Source organism: Delphinapterus leucas, chromosome 8, assembly GCF_059928025.1.
Source record: "Delphinapterus leucas isolate spDelLeu-1000000601 "Yukka" chromosome 8, BTC_Dleu_Yukka2, whole genome shotgun sequence".
NCBI classification, from domain to species: Eukaryota; Metazoa; Chordata; class Mammalia; order Artiodactyla; family Monodontidae; genus Delphinapterus; species Delphinapterus leucas.
The window spans coordinates 26,426,711-26,447,422 of record NC_143136.1 but is presented as its reverse complement, the minus strand read 5'-3'; the positions used below and the strand labels follow the sequence as shown (position 1 = coordinate 26,447,422).

Genomic DNA, 20,712 nt, shown 5'->3' with positions numbered 1-20,712 from the left:
AAAACGAGTTCTGGGTACTGTAGACAGGTACCAAGCAGCAGTAAAGGACGCAGGATGTCACAGTGAGAGGTAGGATTTAGACTGGACTTTAGGGATGGTTAGAAAATTGATAAGGGAAAGGAGAAGGGAGAAAGGAAACAGGCAGGGAAAGATTACGTGGAGGTGAGAAAGCTTGCTGGTGGGAATGCACGAAGGTGGGGACAGTGGGTAGGTAGTTTTCCTGGGGCTGACAGAAGTGACCATAGATAAGACTGGAAAGTCTTGATGGCCCCAGTGGTAATGAGTTAACACTATATCCTTTAGGCAAAGGAAACCTTTGGAGAACTCCGAGTATAGGAGTAACTTGGTGAAGCAGTCCTTTGAATGATTAATCTGAATGTGAAGTGCTGGGGTGGAGAGGAACAGCAGAGGGGAATGTTAAAAGGAGAGATCTGTATCCGTTTAAGAAATTACAACAGTAGTTCAAGAATTAGTTGATTATAATGTAAAGTACAGGATGGAAATGTTCATTGACTTAATTTTCTTTTAATTGCCACACATGCAAATGTCACACGTTTACATGCAGCTGTATGGAAGTCGTGCACGGTAATCACGTGTAGTTTTATGGGAGTCTTACATGGTTATCATGTGTAGTTAGTTGTATGGGAGTCTTACAAAGACTTTAGCAGGTAAGTGCCTGGAAAGTCAGGACTAAATCCGTTTACCTCTTTGTGGCATAACAATATATTCATTGATGGGAATAATGAAAATATCACAGTCATGTTCATTCAGCATTCTCAGGAAGGCAACAGAGGCAGTATTAGCACAGTTGTTCATTATCCAGTGGCTGATGTCGAGGACATATTTTTCAGGCATGTGGTGGCTGTATCATATCAGTCGGGGGCCAGATTCCAAACAACCTGGCAGTCCCCCTGTACAAGAACGGTGTCAAGATCATGGGCACGAGCCCTCTGCAGATCGACAGGGCTGAGGATCGCTCCATCTTCTCAGCTGTCTTGGATGAGCTGAAGGTGTCTCAGGCACCATGGAAAGCTGTTAACACTTTGGTAAGGAGAGAAACACGAGTCTGTTTTTAATGTTCCATTTTGAAGAGTCATAACCTGAACGTTAACTACTGCAGATGCTAACTGCAGGGCACAGAGGATGCACTATGCTCAGTGAATTTACTTTAAAGTTGCTGAGTTTCCATGATTGCAGTTAAATGCTGGTTATAAATTGATAGGAGTATTCTCACTGATTCCAACAATGAAAAGAAGTTCAAACTATTTTTGAACTAGCTTGATATTTAGAATTAGAAACTAGAAGTTTTATGTATTTTGGTGTCCAGTTTACATTTTAGTGGTGTCTTTTGGGAGAAAGAATAAAAGGAGTTGGGTTACCACTTGTTCTAACGATACCATTCTGCATTTTTATTGAATATTTTAAACTATTCATGCATTTTGTTGTTGTTGTTTCTATTAATTAGAATGAGGCATTGGAATTTGCGAAGTCAGTGGGCTACCCCTGCTTGTTGAGACCTTCCTATGTTTTGAGGTAATATATTGTTTTCTAAAACTATTATTTAAAAGTCAGGAGACACAGAACTGCATTCTGTATGCTAACAGCACTAGGCTTTGATGTGTAGTAATTTGTAAATCCATCCACAATCCCCATACCAACACAGCCAGAGTGAAGACCTGTGCACAGTTCTTCAGCCTAATGCTTTTCCTTCAGGGAGTGACAACACAGTGTCTCCAATCCTACATCTTAGGAGCATGGCTTAGGGCATCTCCTTGCCAAATGGAGGAGGATAGCTTTACATTAGAGAAGAGGACAATTTAAAAAAACAAAGAGCAAAAACAAAACAAAACAAACTTGGGATATCTCTCACCAGCATCTGTTCTCTGATACCCAGAAATGACAGCTTATCTTTGACTGTTGTCAGCACCTTCCGATGGTGCCTATGGTTTGAATATTTTTTTTTTGAGATTAGATTTTTTAAATAAATGAATTACAATGTTGGAGTTCATGGACAGTGTCTTTTATAATAAACTTTGAAACTAAGTTCTGTCATCAAAGTAGAAGTCGTCAATTGTCACTCTCTTCAGATGTTACCACGTATAAAGAGCTACTTCACTGAACAGGGGATAATAAGAGAAACGTAATTTGTTGTGCACAATTTGAAAGTGTAAATGGAATGTGAGATGGGATCCTTTAAAATAATGAAAAATTTCAAGTGAGGTGGGAAACTTTCCTTTTTCTTTAAGTGACATTCTGTGTAAACCACAGTCCAATACTACTGCTTCTCTGAGGTATTAATGTACGTTAATTTAAACAACACAGGCACTTAAGGGGGGGTCGCTCTGACTACTGTGCTCCCTCACATCATTGCAATCCGTATCTTTCCTTTAGTTCCCTATACTGTGAATTATCAGCATCATTAGGACCTTAGCCTTCATGTCTTAAATAGATGAAGAAATTGAAAGCTCTTCAAGCATAAAATTTGCAATATAGTTGAAAAGGTAAAGAAAAAGTTACTTTTAAAAGGAAGTGGAAAGTGATATTTTTCTTCCTTATTTCTTCCCTTCTGCTTAGTCTTCCTTCTTTCCTTCCCTCCCATCCCACTCTGAAAATGCCAAAATTCAGAGTAGATTTCAGATAGTATTCTTTCTCAAGAATTTGAAAGGACACAGCTGAATACATTTCAGTCAGATACCGTACATTATATTTGCAAATGTTACTAAAATGTTGATTCTTTGGTAACCCAGCTGAGATAGTAGAATGACCTGCTTTGACAGCATACTTGTGGGTTAAGATCAGCTATGGGTAATGAACTCTGAAGACACAAGTTTAGAAAGCTAGATCCTGGGATGAATCCTGTTACAGTATAAATATTACCTGGAACCAGAAGAGAGTTAAAACAATCAGAAAGGCTGGACCTTGGGGATGTGCCATCGCTAAGAGCTACCATGGTTCTCTTTGGGCATTATCACGTATCCCACCCCCCTTCCTTGTCCCCAACTTTGGGGACCTTTTACTTTGGTTGACTGTCCTGTTGATTACATAAAGTCTCAATGTAGAAAGAGACACCTTCTTACTTAGCCTAGTCTGGAACTAGAGGTTGCCTGGAACTGTTCTGAGAAGTGATCAATTCTAGCATGCTTTACTTCTGAAGTGGTAAAAGAAACTGACCTCTTTTTTTTCCCCCTCCTTACCCAGTGGGTCTGCCATGAATGTGGTATTCTCCGAGGATGAGATGAAAAAATTCCTAGAGGAGGCCACTAGAGTCTCTCAGGTAGTGTCCTATTTCCTTCTGGTGACTTTTACCTTTTCTGTTAATTGCTACCTTGTTTTTATGTTGTTTTTCTTTGCACAGGATGTTATGATGTTTTTCCTTTTTTCTTCTACCCATTATAGTCCTAAATATAGAAATGAGAAAACACACATGCATTTAATTATATTTGGATCCTTAGGGTTAGTGGAAGAAGAGGAAGACCAGTGAATATTTGATCAGAACAGAGATTTATACGATTTTAGTCTCCAAGAGCAAGGCTGCATAAGCACAAACTTGTCTGTTAATGAATTAGATGCTGGTCAAGTTATCCATGGGATTCCCAGCCTCAAGGGCAGCCCAACCATTGTCATCACGAACAAGTGAAGGCTTCCCTGATTTTTAATTCTCACACCTGGAGAGCCTTTCTTTGCCTTAGTCAATCCCGCAACTTCAATAGTAAATCCCCTCACTCACCTATTGATTTTTTTCATTTTGGTACATTCCATTTGTAAGTTAATAAAAATGTTTATAATTCTGTGTTCACTCAACCAGCTTTCTCCACTGCCCCAGCTTTTACTTTCTCCTTCGGCGTTACCTGAGTGCAATCCATTTAAGATTTACCCAGTGGGGTTATTGATCTGCAGACCTTGTACTGTAGAGGATAAAAGTAATGTTTTCTTTTTAAAAGCTTTCAAAAGCTAGATAGGGCTAAAAGAAAAAAAAAGAGGAGAGAGAGAGAGAAAACACAACTCATAGAGAAGAGTTTGATGTTAGGCAAGTGGAGTTTGGAGGGAGCCAAAGAGTGAAATCAGAGGCATTTGAAAGAGGAATAAAGAGCATGAACTGTTCCTGCACACATGAAGCTGGGCTTTGTTTCTGCGTGGCAGTTGCTCCCCAAGGAAATTTGGTCAGTGAAAAGAGTGCATAAGGATAAAGAGTGAGAAGAGACAGAGTATAAAAAAGAAACCAAGTGGATTTTGAATTCACTTTTGTGTGAAAGTCAGATAACTGAGGAGGGACTCTCTCCAAAGGGCCAGTTTTCATTAATGTGCTCTGGAGTGAGATACTGTCCTCTTCTCTATCTCACTCCCTGCACGGGGTCCTGCCACACTCATCTTTTGAGAAACCAGCAGCCTGACCCAGCTGGTCTCATGTGAGTGATGAGGCAGGTGTTCTCTGTCTGGGACAGTGTATCTTATAGGGCCTCTACTTGGTAGAATATTTTTTAAATATTTTTTTTCTGCTAGCAGGTGGATAGAATCCTTACAGGGCCAAAGTTTTATAATAGAGATGTCTTAATGGAGTACTTCTGGTTCAAGTCTCCCCATCAAACTACAGCAGAATCTGGGATTCTCAATTCAGTGAATCTAGAGTAAAACTAGCCCCCATTAATCATTGATCTATTTATGTATCCATTCATATTTAGCACCTGCTATATAATGACATTGTTCTCAGTATCAGGGGTTACATTCATGGAAAGATAGTCTGACAGAGGACTCTCTTTACTAGGGACATCAGACATCAAATAATTATAATTAAATATGGTGAGCATTGCAATAGAGAAAATACATGATGTTGAAGGAGAGTGTAAAAGTATCGGGGTCCAGTCCTTGAAGAAGGGACTTTTAAATTGATTCCAAATGGTTGATTCAGAGTTAAAAGGTTTACATTGTGTGTGAGTAGGAAGAAAGAACAGCATATGTAAAGGCCTGAAGCTGAGAAAGAGCATGAAGTTTCTAGAAACTGATAAAGCATTCATTTATATGGCTAGGATGCCAAACATGGTGGGGAGTGTTGATTATAACGATGGTAGAAAAGCAGAAAGACAAGGAGCAGATAAAGAGAACCTTGTCAGTTATACACTGAGGTGGATTTTAGTCATATTTTCTGAATACTGAATCACTATGCTGTATACCTGAAACTAACACAATAGTGTAAATCAACTATACTTCAACTAAAAAAAAAAAGAGCAATTGAAAGTTAAAAAAAGAAAGGTCACTCTTCTATAGTATAGAGAGTAAAATCTGGGACAAGTCTGAATTCATGGAAGGAGGTTAGGGGGCTGTTGTGTAGCTCAGGGTAGAGATGACAGTGCCTTGGATCAGAGTAATGGTAGTAAAGATGGAGAGAAGTGCATGTGTTCTAGAAATATTGAGAATGTGTATTGAGGTTGTGAATGGATGGAGGTGGAGGGTGAGAGAGGATAAGAGATGATTCTTGAGTTTCTGCCTTAGACAGCTGGATTGACAGTGGTACCATTTATTGAAACAAGGAACACTTAAGGGAGAAATTTTAGAGGGGGAAATCATATATGTAATATTTGACCTTTTGAGTGTGAGATGCCTGTGAGAAGTCCAAGTAGAGATGTTCTGAAAGCAGAAGGTTACGGAATTGAAGATCAAGATCGTGGCTAAAGACAGAGATGTAGATATAGATTTGGAAGTCAATAGCGTATCATTGTAATTGAAGTTTTGAGATCACCTGGGATAGTATAGAGGAAAAGGAACAGTTAAGGACAGAGATGAAAGGAATACTGGCATTTAATAGCTGAGCAGGGAAGAAAGAACCACAAAGGAGCCTGAGAAAGAAGTATGGAAAGGTGATCATGGACACCTAAGGAAAGAAGTGCTTTAAGAGGGCCAACAATGTATAATGTTGCTGAAAGACTGAAATTTATTAAGAAATTTTCTTCCTCAACATATTAAGGGCTATTTCATCAATGTGTTCAGTTGGCCAGGATGGAGGATGCTGTTGTTGCCCCCCTTAGATCTCTTTACCAGTGGGGGCACCCATCCCCCAACTGCTGTGGTAGGTGATGACACCTCCCAGCTATACTTCTCAGGATAACTATTCTCAGTCAAGTGGGAGCCTCTGTCAACCAGGAGGCGAGATCCCTCACCTTACCGCCACGCTCAAAATGCTGGACAGTGACTGCCCTTTGCCTCAAGATGGGACTTACTCTGTACTGCGACTCAGACCTCCCTCTGTGGTAAGGCCAAATCCAGTCCCCACTGAGACCACGAACTTCCTAGTTTTTTCCTGCTGCCCCATCCTGCTTTTCTCACTCCCTCAACAAATCACTTGAACAAGAACCCCTGTGTTAGGCTTGGCTAGAGAGACTAAGACAGCTGTTAAACTTTATCTTTGTTTGCAGTTACATTGTTATTATAATATACAGAAAAATTCCCACGTAAGTCTCAACACAGCTCTACCAGGCCTGCCAACAGTAAACATCCAATATTTTAAAAAAGGGGAAACAGAGATGAAAAAAATTTTCCATGTCCGATAGGCCTTTGAAGAAAAGGAAGTGGGTAAAATTTCTTCATTTAATAATAAATTTAAGAAGAGAGAAGCTTATTTATGGCTTGAGACATTGGTTATGTTGAATTTTTTTACAAAATTCATTTCTATTTAAAATGTTCTGTTAAAGGATATAAGATATATTACATTTTTTTAACTTTTTATTTTATACTGGAGTATAGTCGATTAACAATGTTGTGATAGTTTCAGGTGCACAGCAATGGGACTCAGCCATACATATGGCTGTATCCATTCTCCCCTAAACTCCCCACCCATCCAGGCTGCCACATAACGTTGAGCAGAGTTCCCTGTGCTGTACAGTAGGTCCTTTTTGGTTATCCATTTTAAATACAGCAGTGTGTACATGTTGATCCCAAACTCCCTGACTATCCCTTCCCCCCATCCTTCCCCCCTGGTAACCATAAGTTCGCTCTGTAAGTCTGTGAGTCTGTTTCTGTTTTGTAAATAGGCTCAGTTGTGTCATTTCTTTTTAGATTCCACATGTAAGGCATATCGTACAATATTCCTTTCTCTGTCTGACTTACTTCAGTCAGTATGACAGTCTCAAGGTCCATCCATGTTGCTGCAAATGGCATTATTTCATTCTTTTTAATGGCTGAGTAATATTCCATTGTATAAATATACCACATCTTCTTTATCCATTCATCTGTCAATAGACATTTAGGTAGCTTCCATGTCTTGGCTATTGTAAACAGTGCTTCAGTGAACATTGGGGTGCGTGTATCCTTTTGGGCCATCTTTTTCTCCAGATATATGCCCAGGAGTGGGATTGCAGGGTCATATGGTAGCTCTATTTTTAGTTTTTTAAGGAACCTCCATACTGTTCTCCATAGTGGCTGCACCAATTTACATTCCCACCAACAGTGTAGGAAGGTTCCTTTCTCTCCACACCCTCTGCAGTATTTATTGTTTGTGGATTTTTTGATGATAGCCATTTTGACTGGTGTGAGGTAATATCTCATTGTAGTTTTGATTTTCATTTCTCTAATAATTAGCGATGTTGAACATCTTTCCACGTGCCTCTTGGCCATCTGTATGTCTTCTTTGGAGAAATGTCTAGTTAGGTCTTTTGCCCATTTTTTGATTGGGTTGCTTCTTTTGATGATATTAAGCCTCATGAGCAGTTTGTAAATTTTGGCGACTAATCCCTTGTCAGTCACATCATTTGCAAATATTTTCTCCCAATCTGTAGGTTTTCTTTTCGTTTTGTTTATGGTTTCCTTTGCTGTGCAAAAGCTTTTGAATTTAATTAGGTCCCGTTTGTTTATTTTTGCTTGTATTTTAGATATATTTAACACATATGCATAAGATGATAAACTCCAAGGTAGTGGCCAAAAGGAGTTAGTGTTCAGAGCAAAAAGACATGTTCAGAGAAGCCTTCAGGGAGGAGGTGGCATTGAAGCTAGGCCTTGAAGGATGGGTTGAAATTTGAAAGATGAAGCTGAGGAGAGAAGGTGGAGTGCATTTGTGGAAGAGAGGCATGGAGACAGGTAAAGGCAGGGTCTGGTAAGAAAACAGCAAGTGGTGCCGGTTGCTGGTGCCTGGGGCAGGGGAGAAGAGATGCCTAAACCCTGGAGGCCTTCATTCAACCACTTCTTTTAGTCTGGAGAAGCACCTAGTGATCAAGCTGCGGAGGGCATTGCAGCACTGTCGTGAAGGAACTGAGTGTGGGAAGAACATCAAGAATAATAAGGGGTCTGAAACAGCTGAGAGAGGGAGAACATTTTAAGATTTATATAGAAAAATGTTTGATTTTGCAGTCACAAATGTCACACTTTAGAAGTGATTTAAAGCATGTCGATTCCATGTAAATAATTCCATCTTTGGCCTAATAGAACTGAAACAAAATGCTGCTCTCCTAAGTTCATTCACAATTCTCATACAGAGAACTAACTGAGGGCATTGTAGTGCTTAGAAAAGATAAGTGTAGGAAGAGAGGAAAAACCTGAACCAATATTGATATATAATTATAAATAAAATAGAGAGATATTTATAACTCTGGAGAGACAGAAAAGCAACCTCATTCTGCCCTCTCCTTAGCCTCCTCTTTTCTCTAACTCACCTAGAAGTCGATGTTTGAAATTTCAAAACTCATGTTCAATTCACTGAGAACTGAAAATTGGAGAAAGATTTCCTCTTCCTCACTGTTAGCAGAGAATGACCGTGTTCTTACCAAACAAACTGGCTAATGAGTTTGTGTAGTATGTTGAGCATTGTTTTTTTTTTCAAGTATTGCCGTGGTACTGACTTAAGGTACACGATTTACTTGACCCCATACATGTAACTTCAGCTAAAGTTTCTGCCCTTCTGTTTTCCTCGGTGACAGGAACACCCAGTGGTGCTGACAAAATTTATTGAGGGGGCCCGAGAAGTGGAAATGGATGCTGTTGGCAGAGATGGAAGAGTAAGTGCTTTATCTCCCACCCCTTCTTCCTGCCTTCCCATCAGAATTTTTTTCTTGGCAATTTAGAAACGTAACTCAGATTAGACTTCGTGATTTCTACAAAACAGATCTCTAAAAATAATGGACAAGTCTGCTCAGCCAAAAAAATTGTTCCATTTCACTGACAATTCAGTTGATGTGTCATGGGTATCATATCTTCTGCTTTTCATACTGTTAGATTTTCTCTTTGATGGTATTAAAAATTATCATCCTGTACTCGTCCTTTTTGAATAGATTTTCTCTCTCATTTTCTTTTGTCTTGGTGTTTCCTTTTTTATTTCAATGGATATTAGAAAAACATCCAATACTTTTCTTTCTGAAGTTCCTAATTGAATCCCTAGTTTTTCTTCTCTCTTGATTTTTCCATCCTTCTCCTTTTTATTGGGTTAATAAAAGCAAAACTAAACGGAGTAGGGTGGGTAAAGATAATAACATAAAATTGGCTTACCATATCACATCTTGTATCACTAATACAATGAATGCCTCAAACTTCAGGGAGAAATGAAAGTATAAGAATTCTTTCCTTTAGTTTTCAAGTTGTACTAATAAAGCATGTTAAAGCTTTTTTTGTTTTGGTCTTTTTTTTTTTTTCCAGATTAACAGTTCAAATCAAGGTTGTTTCAAAAAAATACTATATATATAGTAAGGATGACCTCTTATCCTATAATCTAGAGTTTAAGCACCCTTAGATATCATTTATTTCAACCCCTTACTCCCCAAGGATGAGAATTTTCTTCACAGCAACCCTGGAAAGTGGTCATTTGCTTTCTGTTTAACTCTTGGTTATACAGAGCATAAAAAGTTGTAAGATGACGTATATATATTGTTTTGTTTTGGTTTTGCTTTTACTTCTTGGACATCTAATATATTCCTTCTCTTGAACTAAGGTCTGCTTCCCTAGAATTTTCATCCCTGACCTGCTGGCCTCCAGAGTTATGGAGCATATGTATATATATTCTTTCCCACTTGAACATACATGTATTTGAGACTGAGGTATAAAATAAGAGGAATGTGATCATACCAATGTGGAAGTGGAGAATGTAAGACTGGCCTACAGATATTTATGTTTTTTCAAATATTGTGCTGGTAAAGTAATGCTGGTCAGTTGGCCTGATTTGGTTCCATTTTGCTAGGATGTGCTCCTGCCCTAAGATTCTCTTAGACCTTGACCATTGCTTATCATCCTGGACTCCTTTTGGAAGTGTTCCAGGTTATTCACATAACTTTTAAACAGTCACACTCAGAAGTGGACCTAGTACTTCAGACATATAACTTTTTTTCAGAGTTCAGTGAGGTGTTGCCTCCCCATTTCTAGACAGTATAAAAAATTTGAGCACTTACTCTGCACTAAATATCATGCCAGGCACTGTTTATGTGTTCTGTTTTATCCTTACAAATATTCTGTGAGGCAGATACTATTGTTATTCCTATCTTATCAGAAACCAAGGCTAAGGAGATAAAGTATCTCACCCAGGTCACAGAACTCATAAGTGACAGCAGGAGTACCGGGACTCAAATGTCACTCTGCTTTAAATCATCTATAAATCTGATAAACAAATCTTCACTGTAATTTATTTAAGTCTTTTACAGCCACCCAATTATTCTCCCCCACTCTCAGCTTTATCATTTTCCAAAGACACACATACTGTTAACATTCAGGTTATTGTGGTTGAGACCGTAAACTTTGCAATCTGACAGATAAGTGTTCAAAATCCTGACTTGGTCACATAGCAGTCACATGTACTTGGGTTATTTATTCTTATATTGCCTTGGTTTTCTTACCTCTAAAAGAGGACAAGAATATTTTCCTCTTGCTTCCTTCCTGTCTCAAATTTCAGTTTAAAGCTCTCTTGTAGGTGGCCAGTTAGCTCAGTTGGTTAGAGTGTGGGGCTGATAAAGATCTCTTGATCTTTAGATCTTACATTTTCTTTCTGATCCATCTAAGTTATGACATTTACCTAAGCTAGATATTGACCTCTCCCATCTTTTCTTTTCCAGTGTTTAAAACTTAACCTGGAAGGAAAAGATAAAGCTATCTCCAGTGCCCCCCAAATGCTTTATTTTCCTATCCATTTTTAAAAGTCATTATGAGTTGGCTTAGTTGCCTTCTTTTCCTGGTATTAATAACTATTCTAATCAATGGAAGAGGGAGGTAAGCTTTCAGACACTCTCAGCTGCCCTTAGAGGTGATCTGTCACTGCACAGGGAGGCTTGGTGATGCTACATGTGCAGCTCTTTCTACTCCTCTCATCAGAGACTTAGCAAAGAAACTGCTCAATGCTGGAGGCATCTGTTAGAATTAGGGGGATGGGTCAGGCAGTAGATTCATTGAAGAGCTGACACTTCTTTTGCAAATCTTCTTTTGGCCAGGTCATCTCCCATGCCATCTCTGAACACGTGGAAGATGCAGGCGTCCACTCAGGAGATGCTACTCTGATGCTGCCCACACAAACCATCAGCCAAGGAGCCATTGAAAAGGTCATCATTTAGAAATAAAACTGGAAGGGGGAAAAAGATTTAAAACATTTTTTTTTAATTGGGGCTGGATTGTGAAGGGTCTTTTTTTATTATGCATTTCCTTTTTTTGTTTATAAATTTATTTATTTTATTTATTATTTTTGGTTGTGTTGGGTCTTCGTTGCTGTATGCAAGCTTTCTTTAGTTGCAGCAAGCTGGGGCTACTCTTTGTTTCAGTGCTCGGGCTTCTCATTGTGGTGGCTTCTCTTTCTGCAGAGCACAGGCTCTAGGCGCATGGGCTTCAGTAGTTGTGGCACGCAGGCTCTAGAGCGCAGGCTTGGTAGTTGTGGCGCACAGGCTTAGTTGCTCTGTGGCATGTGGGATCTTACTGGACCAGGGCCCAAACCCGTGTCCCCTGCATTGGCAGGCGGATTCTTAACCACTGTGCCACCAGGGAATCCCATTAAAAACATTTTTTTAACTAGGTAGCAGTAGGACATGCCCCAGATAAAATTTAATTTTGAGGGGAACTTCCTCCTCTGAGTCTGCTGGGTATTTTAAAGATGACAATCTCCTTCACTGCCCTTCAGAGCCCATTTGGTTGTATGCTAGTGCAGTGGTTCTCTAACTGTATGCATCATAACCACCTGGGGGACTTGTTAAAATGCAGGTTACAAGACTCCTCCCCAGTTTCTAAATCTGTAGTTCTGAGCAGGCCCCCAGAATCTGTATTATTATCAAGTCCCCATGTGATGCCATTGCTGCTGGTCTGGGGACCACATTTGGATAACTACTGCTGCAGATGATTCTAATGTTTGGGCCGCTTACAGGTGAGCAGCATCTAAAGCAATGTTTCTCAGAAGCAGGTATGCAGCAGTCACGTGAGAACTTTCTAGAACCGATGCTTTCACTGTCTGCCCTTACCCTCACCTCAAACAGCACTTTATGATATATCTCTTTCAAACCCTCTTTTGGAACCACTGCTTTAAAGACCTGTCCAGTAATAATGACTCTGCCTCAGTACTCAATATGCATGCTAGGTGTTGTCTTTGAGGCTGTCATCTTTTTTTTTTTTTTAATCAGTCAACACATGTTTATTTGTGTACATTTTTTTTAACATCTCTATTGGAGTATAATTGCTTTACATTGTTGTGTTAGTCGCTGCTGTATAACAAAGTGAATCAGCTGTACATATACATATATCCCCATATCCCCTCCTTCTGGCATGTCCCTCCCACCCTCCCTATCCCACCCCTCTAGGTGGTCACAAAGCACCGAACTGATCTCCCTGTGCTATGCAGCTACTTCCCACTAGCCATCTATTTTACGTTTGGTAGTGTATATCTCACTTCGTCTCAGCTTACCCTTCCCCCTCCCCATGTCCTCAAGTCCATTTTCTACATCTGCGTCTTTATTCCTGTCCAGCCCCTAGGTTCTTCAAAAAAAATTTTTTTTTTTTTAGATTCCATATATATATGTGTTCACATACGGTATTTGTTTTTCTCTTTCTGACTTAACTTCACTCTGTATGAAAGACTGTAGGTACATCCACCTCACTACAAATAACTCAATTTCATTTCTTTTTATAGCTGAGTAATATTCCATTGTATATATGTGCCACATATTCCTTATACATTCATCTGTTGATGTACACTTAGGTTGCTTCCATGTCCTGGCTATTGTAAATAGAGCTGCGATGAACATTGTGGTACATGACTCTTTTTGAATTATGGTTTTCTCAGGGTATATGCCCAGCAGTGGGATTTCTGGGTAATATGGTAGTTCCATTTTTAGTTTTTTAAGGAACCTCCATACTGTTCTCCTTAGTGGCTGTGTCAATTTACATTCCCACCAACAGTACAAGAGGGTTCCCTTTTCTCCACACCCTGTCGAGCATTTATTATTTGTAGATTTTTGATGATGGGCATTCTGACTGGTGTGAGGTGATACCTCATTGTAGTTTTGATTTGCATTTCTCTAATGATTGGTGACGCTGAGCATCCTTTCATGTGTTTGTTGGCCATCCGTATGTCTTCTTTGGAGAAATGTCTATTTAGGTCTTCTGCCCATGTTTGGATTGGGTTGTTTGTTTTTTAAATATTGAGCTACATGAGCTGCTTGTATATTTTGGAGATTAATCCTTTGTCAGTTGCTTTGTTTGCAAATATTTTATCCCATTCTGAGGGTTGTCTTTTTGTCTTTTTTATAGTTTCCTTGGCTGTACAAGAGCTTTTAAGTTTCATTAGATCCCACTTGTTTATTTTTATTTCCATTTCTCTAGGAGGTGGGTCAAAAAGGATCTTGCTGTGATTTATGTCATAGACTCTTCTGCCTATGTTTTCCCCTAAGAGTTTATAGTGTCTGGCCTTACATTTAGGTCTTTAATCCATTTTGAGTTTATTTTTGTGTATGGTGTTAGGGAGTGTTCTAATTTCATTATTTTACATGTAGCTGTCCAGTTTTCCCAGCACCACTTATTGAAGAGGCTGTCTTTTCTCTGTTGTATATTCTTTGCTCCTTTATCAAAGATACGCTAACCATAGGTGTGTGGGTTTATATCTGGGCTTTCTATCCTGTCCCATTGATCTATATTTCTGTTTTTGTGCCAATACCGTACTATCTTGATTACTGTAGCTTTGTAGTATAGTCTGAAGTCAGGGAGCCTGATTCCTCCAGCACCGTGTTTCTTTCTCAAGATTGCTTTGGCTTTTTGGGGTCTTTTGTGCTTCCATACAAATTGTGAAATTTTTTATCCTAGTTCTGTGAAAAATGCCATTGGTAGTTTGATGGGGATTGCATCGAATCTGTAGATTGCTTTGGGTAGTATAGTCATTTTCAAAATGTTGATTCTTCCGATCCAAGAACATGGTATATCTCCATCTGTTTGTATCATCTTTAATTTCTTTTATCAGTGCCATAATTTTCTGCATACAGGTCTTTTGTCTCCTTAGGTAGGTTTATTCCTAGGTATTTTATTCTTTTTGTTGCAGTGGTAAATGGGAGTGTTTCCTTAATTTCTCCTTCACATTTTTCATCATTCGTTTATAGGAATGCAAGAGATTTCTGTGCACTAATTTTGGATCCTGCTACTTTACCAAATTCGTTGATTAGCTCTAGTAGTTTTCTGGTAGCATCTTTAGGATTCTCTATGTATAGTATAATGTCATTTGCAGACAGTGACAGTTTTACTTCTTCTTTTCCGATTTGGATTCCTTTTATTTCTTCTTCCTTTCTGATTGCTATGGTTAAAACTTCTAAAACTATGTTGAATAAAAGTGGTGAGAGTGGGCAATTTTGTCTTGTTCCTGATCTTAGAGGAAATCGTTTCAGTTTTTCACCATTGAGAATGATGTTGGCTGTGGGTTTGTCATATATGGCCTTTATTTTGTTGAGGGAGGTTCACTCTATGCCTAGGTTCTGGGGAGTGTTTGTCATAAATGGGTGTTGAATTTTGTCAAAAGCTCTTTCTGCATCTGTTGAGATTATCATATGGTTTTTCTCCTTCAGTTTTTTAATATGGTGTATCACATTGATTGATTTGCATATATTGAAGAATCCTTGCATTCCTGGGCTGTACGCCGCTTGATCATGGGGTATGATCCTTGTAATGTGCTGCTGGATTCTGTTTGCTAGTATTTTGTTGAGGATTTTTTCGTCTATTGGCCTGTCATTTTCTTTTTTTTTTTTAACATCTTTGTATGGTTTTTGTAACAGAGGGATGGTGGCCTCCTAAAATGAGATTGGGAGTGTTCCTCCCTCTGCTATAATTTGGAAGAGTTTGTGAAGGGTGGGTGTTAACTCTGCTCTAAATGCTTGATAGAATTCGCCTGTGAATCCATCTGGTCCTGGGCTTTTGTTTGTTGGAAGATTTCTAATCACAGTTTAAATTTCAGTTCTTGTGATTGGTCTGTTCATATTTTCTATTTCTTCCTGGTTCAGTCTTGGAAGGTTGTGCATTTCTAAGAATTTGTCCATTTCTTCCAGGTTGTCCATTTTATTGGCATAGAGTTGATTGTAGTAATCTCTCATGAGCCTTTGTATTTCTGCAATATCAGTTGTTACTTCTCCTTTTTCATTTCTAATTCTGTTGATTTGAGTCTTCTCCCTTTTTTTTCTTGATGAGTCTGGTTTATCAATTTTGTTTATCTTCTCAAAGAACCAGCTTTTAGTTTTATTGATCTTTGCTATCGTTTCCTTCATTTTTCTTTTTCAGTTATTTCTGATCTGATCTTTATGATTTCTTTCCTTCTGCTAACTTTGGGGGTTTTTTTGTTCATCTTCCTCTAATTGCTTTAGGTGTAAGGTTAGTTTGTTTATTTGAGACGTTTCTTGAGGTAGGACTGTATTACTGTAAACTTCACTCTTAGAACTGCTTTTGCTGCATCCCATAGGTTTTGGGCCACCGTGTTTTCATTGTCATTTTTTCTAAGTATATTTTGATTTCCTCCTTGATTTCTTCAGTGATCTCTTGTTTATTTAGTAGCATATTGTTTAGGCTCCATGTGTTTGTATTTTTTACAGATATTTTTCCTGTAATTTATATCTAGTATCATAGCGTTGTGGTCAGAAAAGATACTTGATACGATTTCCATTTTCTTAAATTTACCAAGGCTTCATTTGTGACCCATGATATGATCTATCTTGGAGAATGTTCCATGAGCACTTGAGAAGAAAGTGTATTCTGTAGTTTTTGGATGGAATGTCCTATAAATATCAATTAAGTCCATCTTGTTTAATGTATCATTTAAAGCTTGTATTTCCTTATTTATTTTTATTTTGGTTGATCTGTCCATTGGTGAAAGTGGGGTGTTAAAGTCCCCTACTGTGATTGTGTTACTGTTGATTTCCCCTTTTATGGCTGTTAGTATTTGCCTTATTTATTGAGGTGCTACTATGTTGGGTGCATAAATATTTACAATTGTTATATCTTCTTCTTGGGTTGATCCCTTGATCATTATGTAGTGTCCTTCTTTGTCTCTTGTAATAGTCTTCATTTTAAAATACGTTTTGTCTGATATGAGAATTGCTACTCCAGCTGTCTTTTGATTTCCATTTGCATGGAATATCTTTTTCCATCCCCTCACTATCAGCCTGTATGTTTCCCAGGTCTGAAGTGGGTCTCTTGTGGACAGCATTTTTATGGGTCTTGTTTTTGTATCCATTCAGCCAGTCTATGTCTTTTGGTTGGAACATTTAATCTATTTTCATTTAAGTTAATTATTGATATGTATGTTCCTATTACCATTTTCTTAGTTGTTTTTGAGTTTATTATTGTAGGTCTTTTCCTTCTCTTTTGTTTCTTGCCTAGAGAAGTTCCTTTAGCATTTGTTGTAAGGCTGGTTTGATGGTGCTGTGTTCTGTTAGCTTTTCTTGTTTGTAAAGGTTTTAATTTCTCTGTCGAGTCTGTATGAGATCCTTGATGGGTAGAGTAATCTTGGTTGTAAGTTTTCCCCTTCCATCACTTTAAATATGTCCTGCCACTCCCTTCTGGCTTGCAGAATTTCTGCTGAAAGGTCAGCTGTTAACCTTATGGGGATTCCCTTGTATATTATTTGTTGCTTTTCCCTTGCTGCTTTTAATATTTTTTCTTTGTATTTAATTTTTGATAGTTTGAGTAATATGTGTCTTGGCATGTTTCTCCTTGGATTTATCCTGTATTGGACTCTCTGCGCTTCCTGGATTTCTTTGACTATTTCCTTTCCCATACTAATGAAGTTATCAACTGTAATCTCTTTAAATATTTTCTCAGTCCCTTTTATTCCTCTTCTTCTTCTGGCACCCTATACTTCAAATATTGGTGCATTTAATGTTGTCCCAGTGGTCTGTGAGACTGTCCTCAATTCTTTTCATTCTTTTTTCTTTATTCTGCTCTGCAGTAGTTATTTCCACTATTTTATCTTCCAGGTCACTTATCTGTTCTTCTGCCTCAGTTATTCTGCTATTGATTCCTTTTAGAGAATTTTTAATTTCATTTATTTTGCTGTTCATCATTTTTTGTTTGCTCTTTAGTTCTTCTAGTTACTTGTTAAGCATTTCTTGTATTTTCTCCATTCTCTTTCCATGATATTGGATCATCTTTACTCTCATTATTCTGAATTCTTTTTCAGGTAGATTGCCAGTTCCTCTTCATTTGTTTGGTCTGGTGTGTTTTTACCTTGCTTCTTCATCTGCTGTGTATTTCTTTGTCCTCTCATTTTGCTTAATTTACTGTGTTTGGGGCCTCCTTTTCACAGGCTGCAGGTTCGTAGTTCCCGTTGTTTTTGGTGTCTGCCCGCAGTGGGTAAGTTTGATTCAGTGGGTTGTGTGGGCTTCCTGGTGGAGGCGACTGGTGCCTGTGTTCTGGTGGATGAGACTGTATGTTGTCTTTCTGGTGGGCAGGACCCCTCCCGGTGGTGTGTTTTGTGGTGTCTGTGACCTTATTATGATTTTAGGCAGCCTCTCTACTAATGGTTGGCGTTGTGTTCCTGTCTTGTTAGTTGTTTGGCATAGGGTGTTCAGCACTGGAGCTTGCTGGTCATTGAGTGGAGCTGGGTCTTAGTGTTGAGACGGAGATCTGTGGGAGAGCTCTTGCCATTTGATATTACGTGGGGCTGGGAGCTCTCTGGTGGTCCAATGTCCTGAACTTGGCTCTCCCAGCTCAGAGACTCAGGCCTGACACCCAGCCAGAGCACCACGACCCTGTCAGGTACACAGCTCAGAAGAAAAGGGAGGAGAAAAAGAAAGAAAGAAAAAAAAATTAAAAAAATAAAATAAGTAAAAAGTTATTAAAATAAAATTTTTTAAAAATTATTAAATTTAAAAAAATAATAGAGCAACCAAATCAATAAACAAATCTACCAGTGTCACATGCACTAAAATCTAAACTAAGATAACCATATAAATCAAAAACTAGTCAGTCACATACAGTAAACCCCAACTGTACAGTTGTTCCCAGAGTCCACCGCCTCAATTTTGGGATGATTCGTTGTCTGTTCAGGTATTCCAGAGATGCAGGGTACATGAAGCTGATTGTGGAGATTCAAACCGCTGCTCCTGAGGCTGCTGGGAGAGATTTCCCTTTCTCTTCTTTGTTCGCACAGCTCCAGGGGCTCAGCTTTGGATTTGGCCCCACCTCTGCGTGTAGGTCGCCTGAGGGCGTCTGTTCTTCTCAGACAGGATGGGGTTAAAGGAGCCGCTCACTCGGGGGCTCTGGCTCACTCAGGCTGGGGGTAGGGAGGGGTACGGAATAAGGGGTGAGCCTGCGGCAGCAGAGGCCAGCATGACATTGCAACAGCCTAAGGCGCGTTGTGTGTTCTCCCAGGGAAGTTGTCTCTGCATCACGGGACCCTGGCGGTGGCCGGCTGCACAGCCTTCCGGGAGGGGAAGTGTGGATAGTGACCTGTGCTTGCACACAGGCTCTTGGTGGCGGCAGCAGCAGCCTTAGTGTTTCATGCCCGTCTCTGGTGTCCCGCGCTGATAGCTGGGGCTCATGCCCATCTCTGGAGCTTGTTTAGGCGGTGCTCTGAATCTCCTCTCCTCTCACAGCCCGAAACAATGGTCTCTTGCCTCTTAGGCAATTCCAGAGTTTTTCCCGGACTCCCTCTCGGCTAGCTGTTGCGCACTAGCCCCTTCAGGCTGTGTTCACGCCACCAACCCCAGTCCTCTCCCTGGGATCTGACCTCCAAAGCCTGAGCCTCAGCTCCCAGGCCCCACCCGCCCCGGCAGGTGAGCAGACAATATTCTCAGGCTGGTGAGTGCTGGTCAGCACCGATCCTCTGTGTGGGAATCTCTCTGCTTTGCCCTCTGCACCCCTGTTGCTGCGCTCTCCTCTGTGGCTCTGAAGCTTCCCCCCCACCATCCCCTGTCTCCGCCCACGAAGGGCCTTCCTAGTGTGTGGAAACTTTTCCTCCTTCACAGCTCCCTCCCAGAGATGCAGGTCCCATCCCTGTTCTTTTGTCTCTATTTTTTCTTTTTTCTTTTGCCCTACCCAGGTACGTGGGAAGTTTCTTGCCTTTTGGGAGGTCTGAGGTCTTCTGCCAGCGTCCTGTAGGTGTTCTGTAGGAGTTGTTCCACGTGTAGGTGTATTTCTGATGTATCTGTGGTGAGGAAGGTGATCTCCACGTCTTACTCTTCCACCATCTTGAAGGTCCCTCTCTGTCATCTTAAGTAACTTGGGGATGTTCCTTTAGTCTTCTGGTATATGAGGTTAGGCTTAGCTTTTTTAGTGAGACTTTCCAATAATCCTGCCGTCAGAATCTAGGCAGGCCTGTCTGGCTAGTTGTACATTGGACTGAATTCTGAAGGTCTTACTTTGTTCTAGAATGTGAAGGTAGCAGGATGCTTTGTAACAGCAGCAACATAAAGGAACACTATCCTGGGATTTCAAATGTACTTCAATTTTTTATATCAGGATAAATGACCTCAAGAACTCAGATTTTTCCAAATCTCTCAGAGCTCATTGTGTCATAGACTCTGCTTCCTTTTATAACTGACTAAGTTGCTGAACCACTCTTGTAAGAGTGATGAATGAGGAACTCTTGGTTCCAGCAGTCAGTGCTCTCTCTTTGCATGAGTACCTTCTATCTCTGGTTGGATACAGGAATTCCTATATGTGACATGCAGAGCCTCCCTGCAAGGGAACATGTTTCCTTCTGACCATAATATCTACCCTTGCAGTCTAGGGCAAAAGAAAAGCACATAAAAGAAACCTCTCTGGTCTCTTTGCAGTACCATGTAATTTTAGGACCTGCACTTCTCAGCAGGTAGGTCATTAGATTGATACAGAGTTTGGACTGCAGTTTTGGTGCTAAAGCAACTAGACTGAAAGGATTCCATTTAGCCCTCAAAATAAAACCAGAGTATATAATTGTAGGTAGATAGATGCATTTGGCAGAAAGATAATCCTGTAAGATTATTTGTTCTTTTCCCTGCTATCCTGTTGTGAATATTTAGTACATTTGGTACAAATATTACTTTGTTAATAGAAGCCTAATAATGGCTTCTATGATTACTATTACTGTTATTATTATCAGTGGAGATGTAGTTCTTTGTAAAGAGAAATGAAAGAAATCTAAATTTAAGGTGCTGTATCTTTTTTGTTGGTTTGTTTTTAAACTAAGGAATGTTCTTTAGCACTGTATCATTGTCCTTTTTATCTAGGTGAAGGATGCTACCTGGAAGATAGCAAAGGCTTTTGCCATCTCTGGCCCGTTCAACGTCCAGTTTCTTGTCAAAGGAAATGAGGTCTTGGTAAGAAATG

The 20,712-nt window shown here is 39.6% G+C and overlaps 1 protein-coding gene across 1 annotated transcript in view; it reads left to right on the top strand.

The window, feature by feature from the left end:
• Positions 1 to 20,712, top strand: part of CPS1 (carbamoyl-phosphate synthase 1) — a 222,533-nt gene that overhangs the window by 178,185 nt on the left and 23,636 nt on the right. The window contains exons 27-32 of the mRNA XM_022567590.2: positions 852 to 1,046; positions 1,466 to 1,533; positions 3,199 to 3,274; positions 8,901 to 8,978; positions 11,388 to 11,495; positions 20,613 to 20,702. Of these exons, the coding sequence (XP_022423298.2) occupies positions 852 to 1,046; positions 1,466 to 1,533; positions 3,199 to 3,274; positions 8,901 to 8,978; positions 11,388 to 11,495; positions 20,613 to 20,702 (615 nt within the window). The remainder of the gene's footprint in view (positions 1 to 851; positions 1,047 to 1,465; positions 1,534 to 3,198; positions 3,275 to 8,900; positions 8,979 to 11,387; positions 11,496 to 20,612; positions 20,703 to 20,712) is intronic.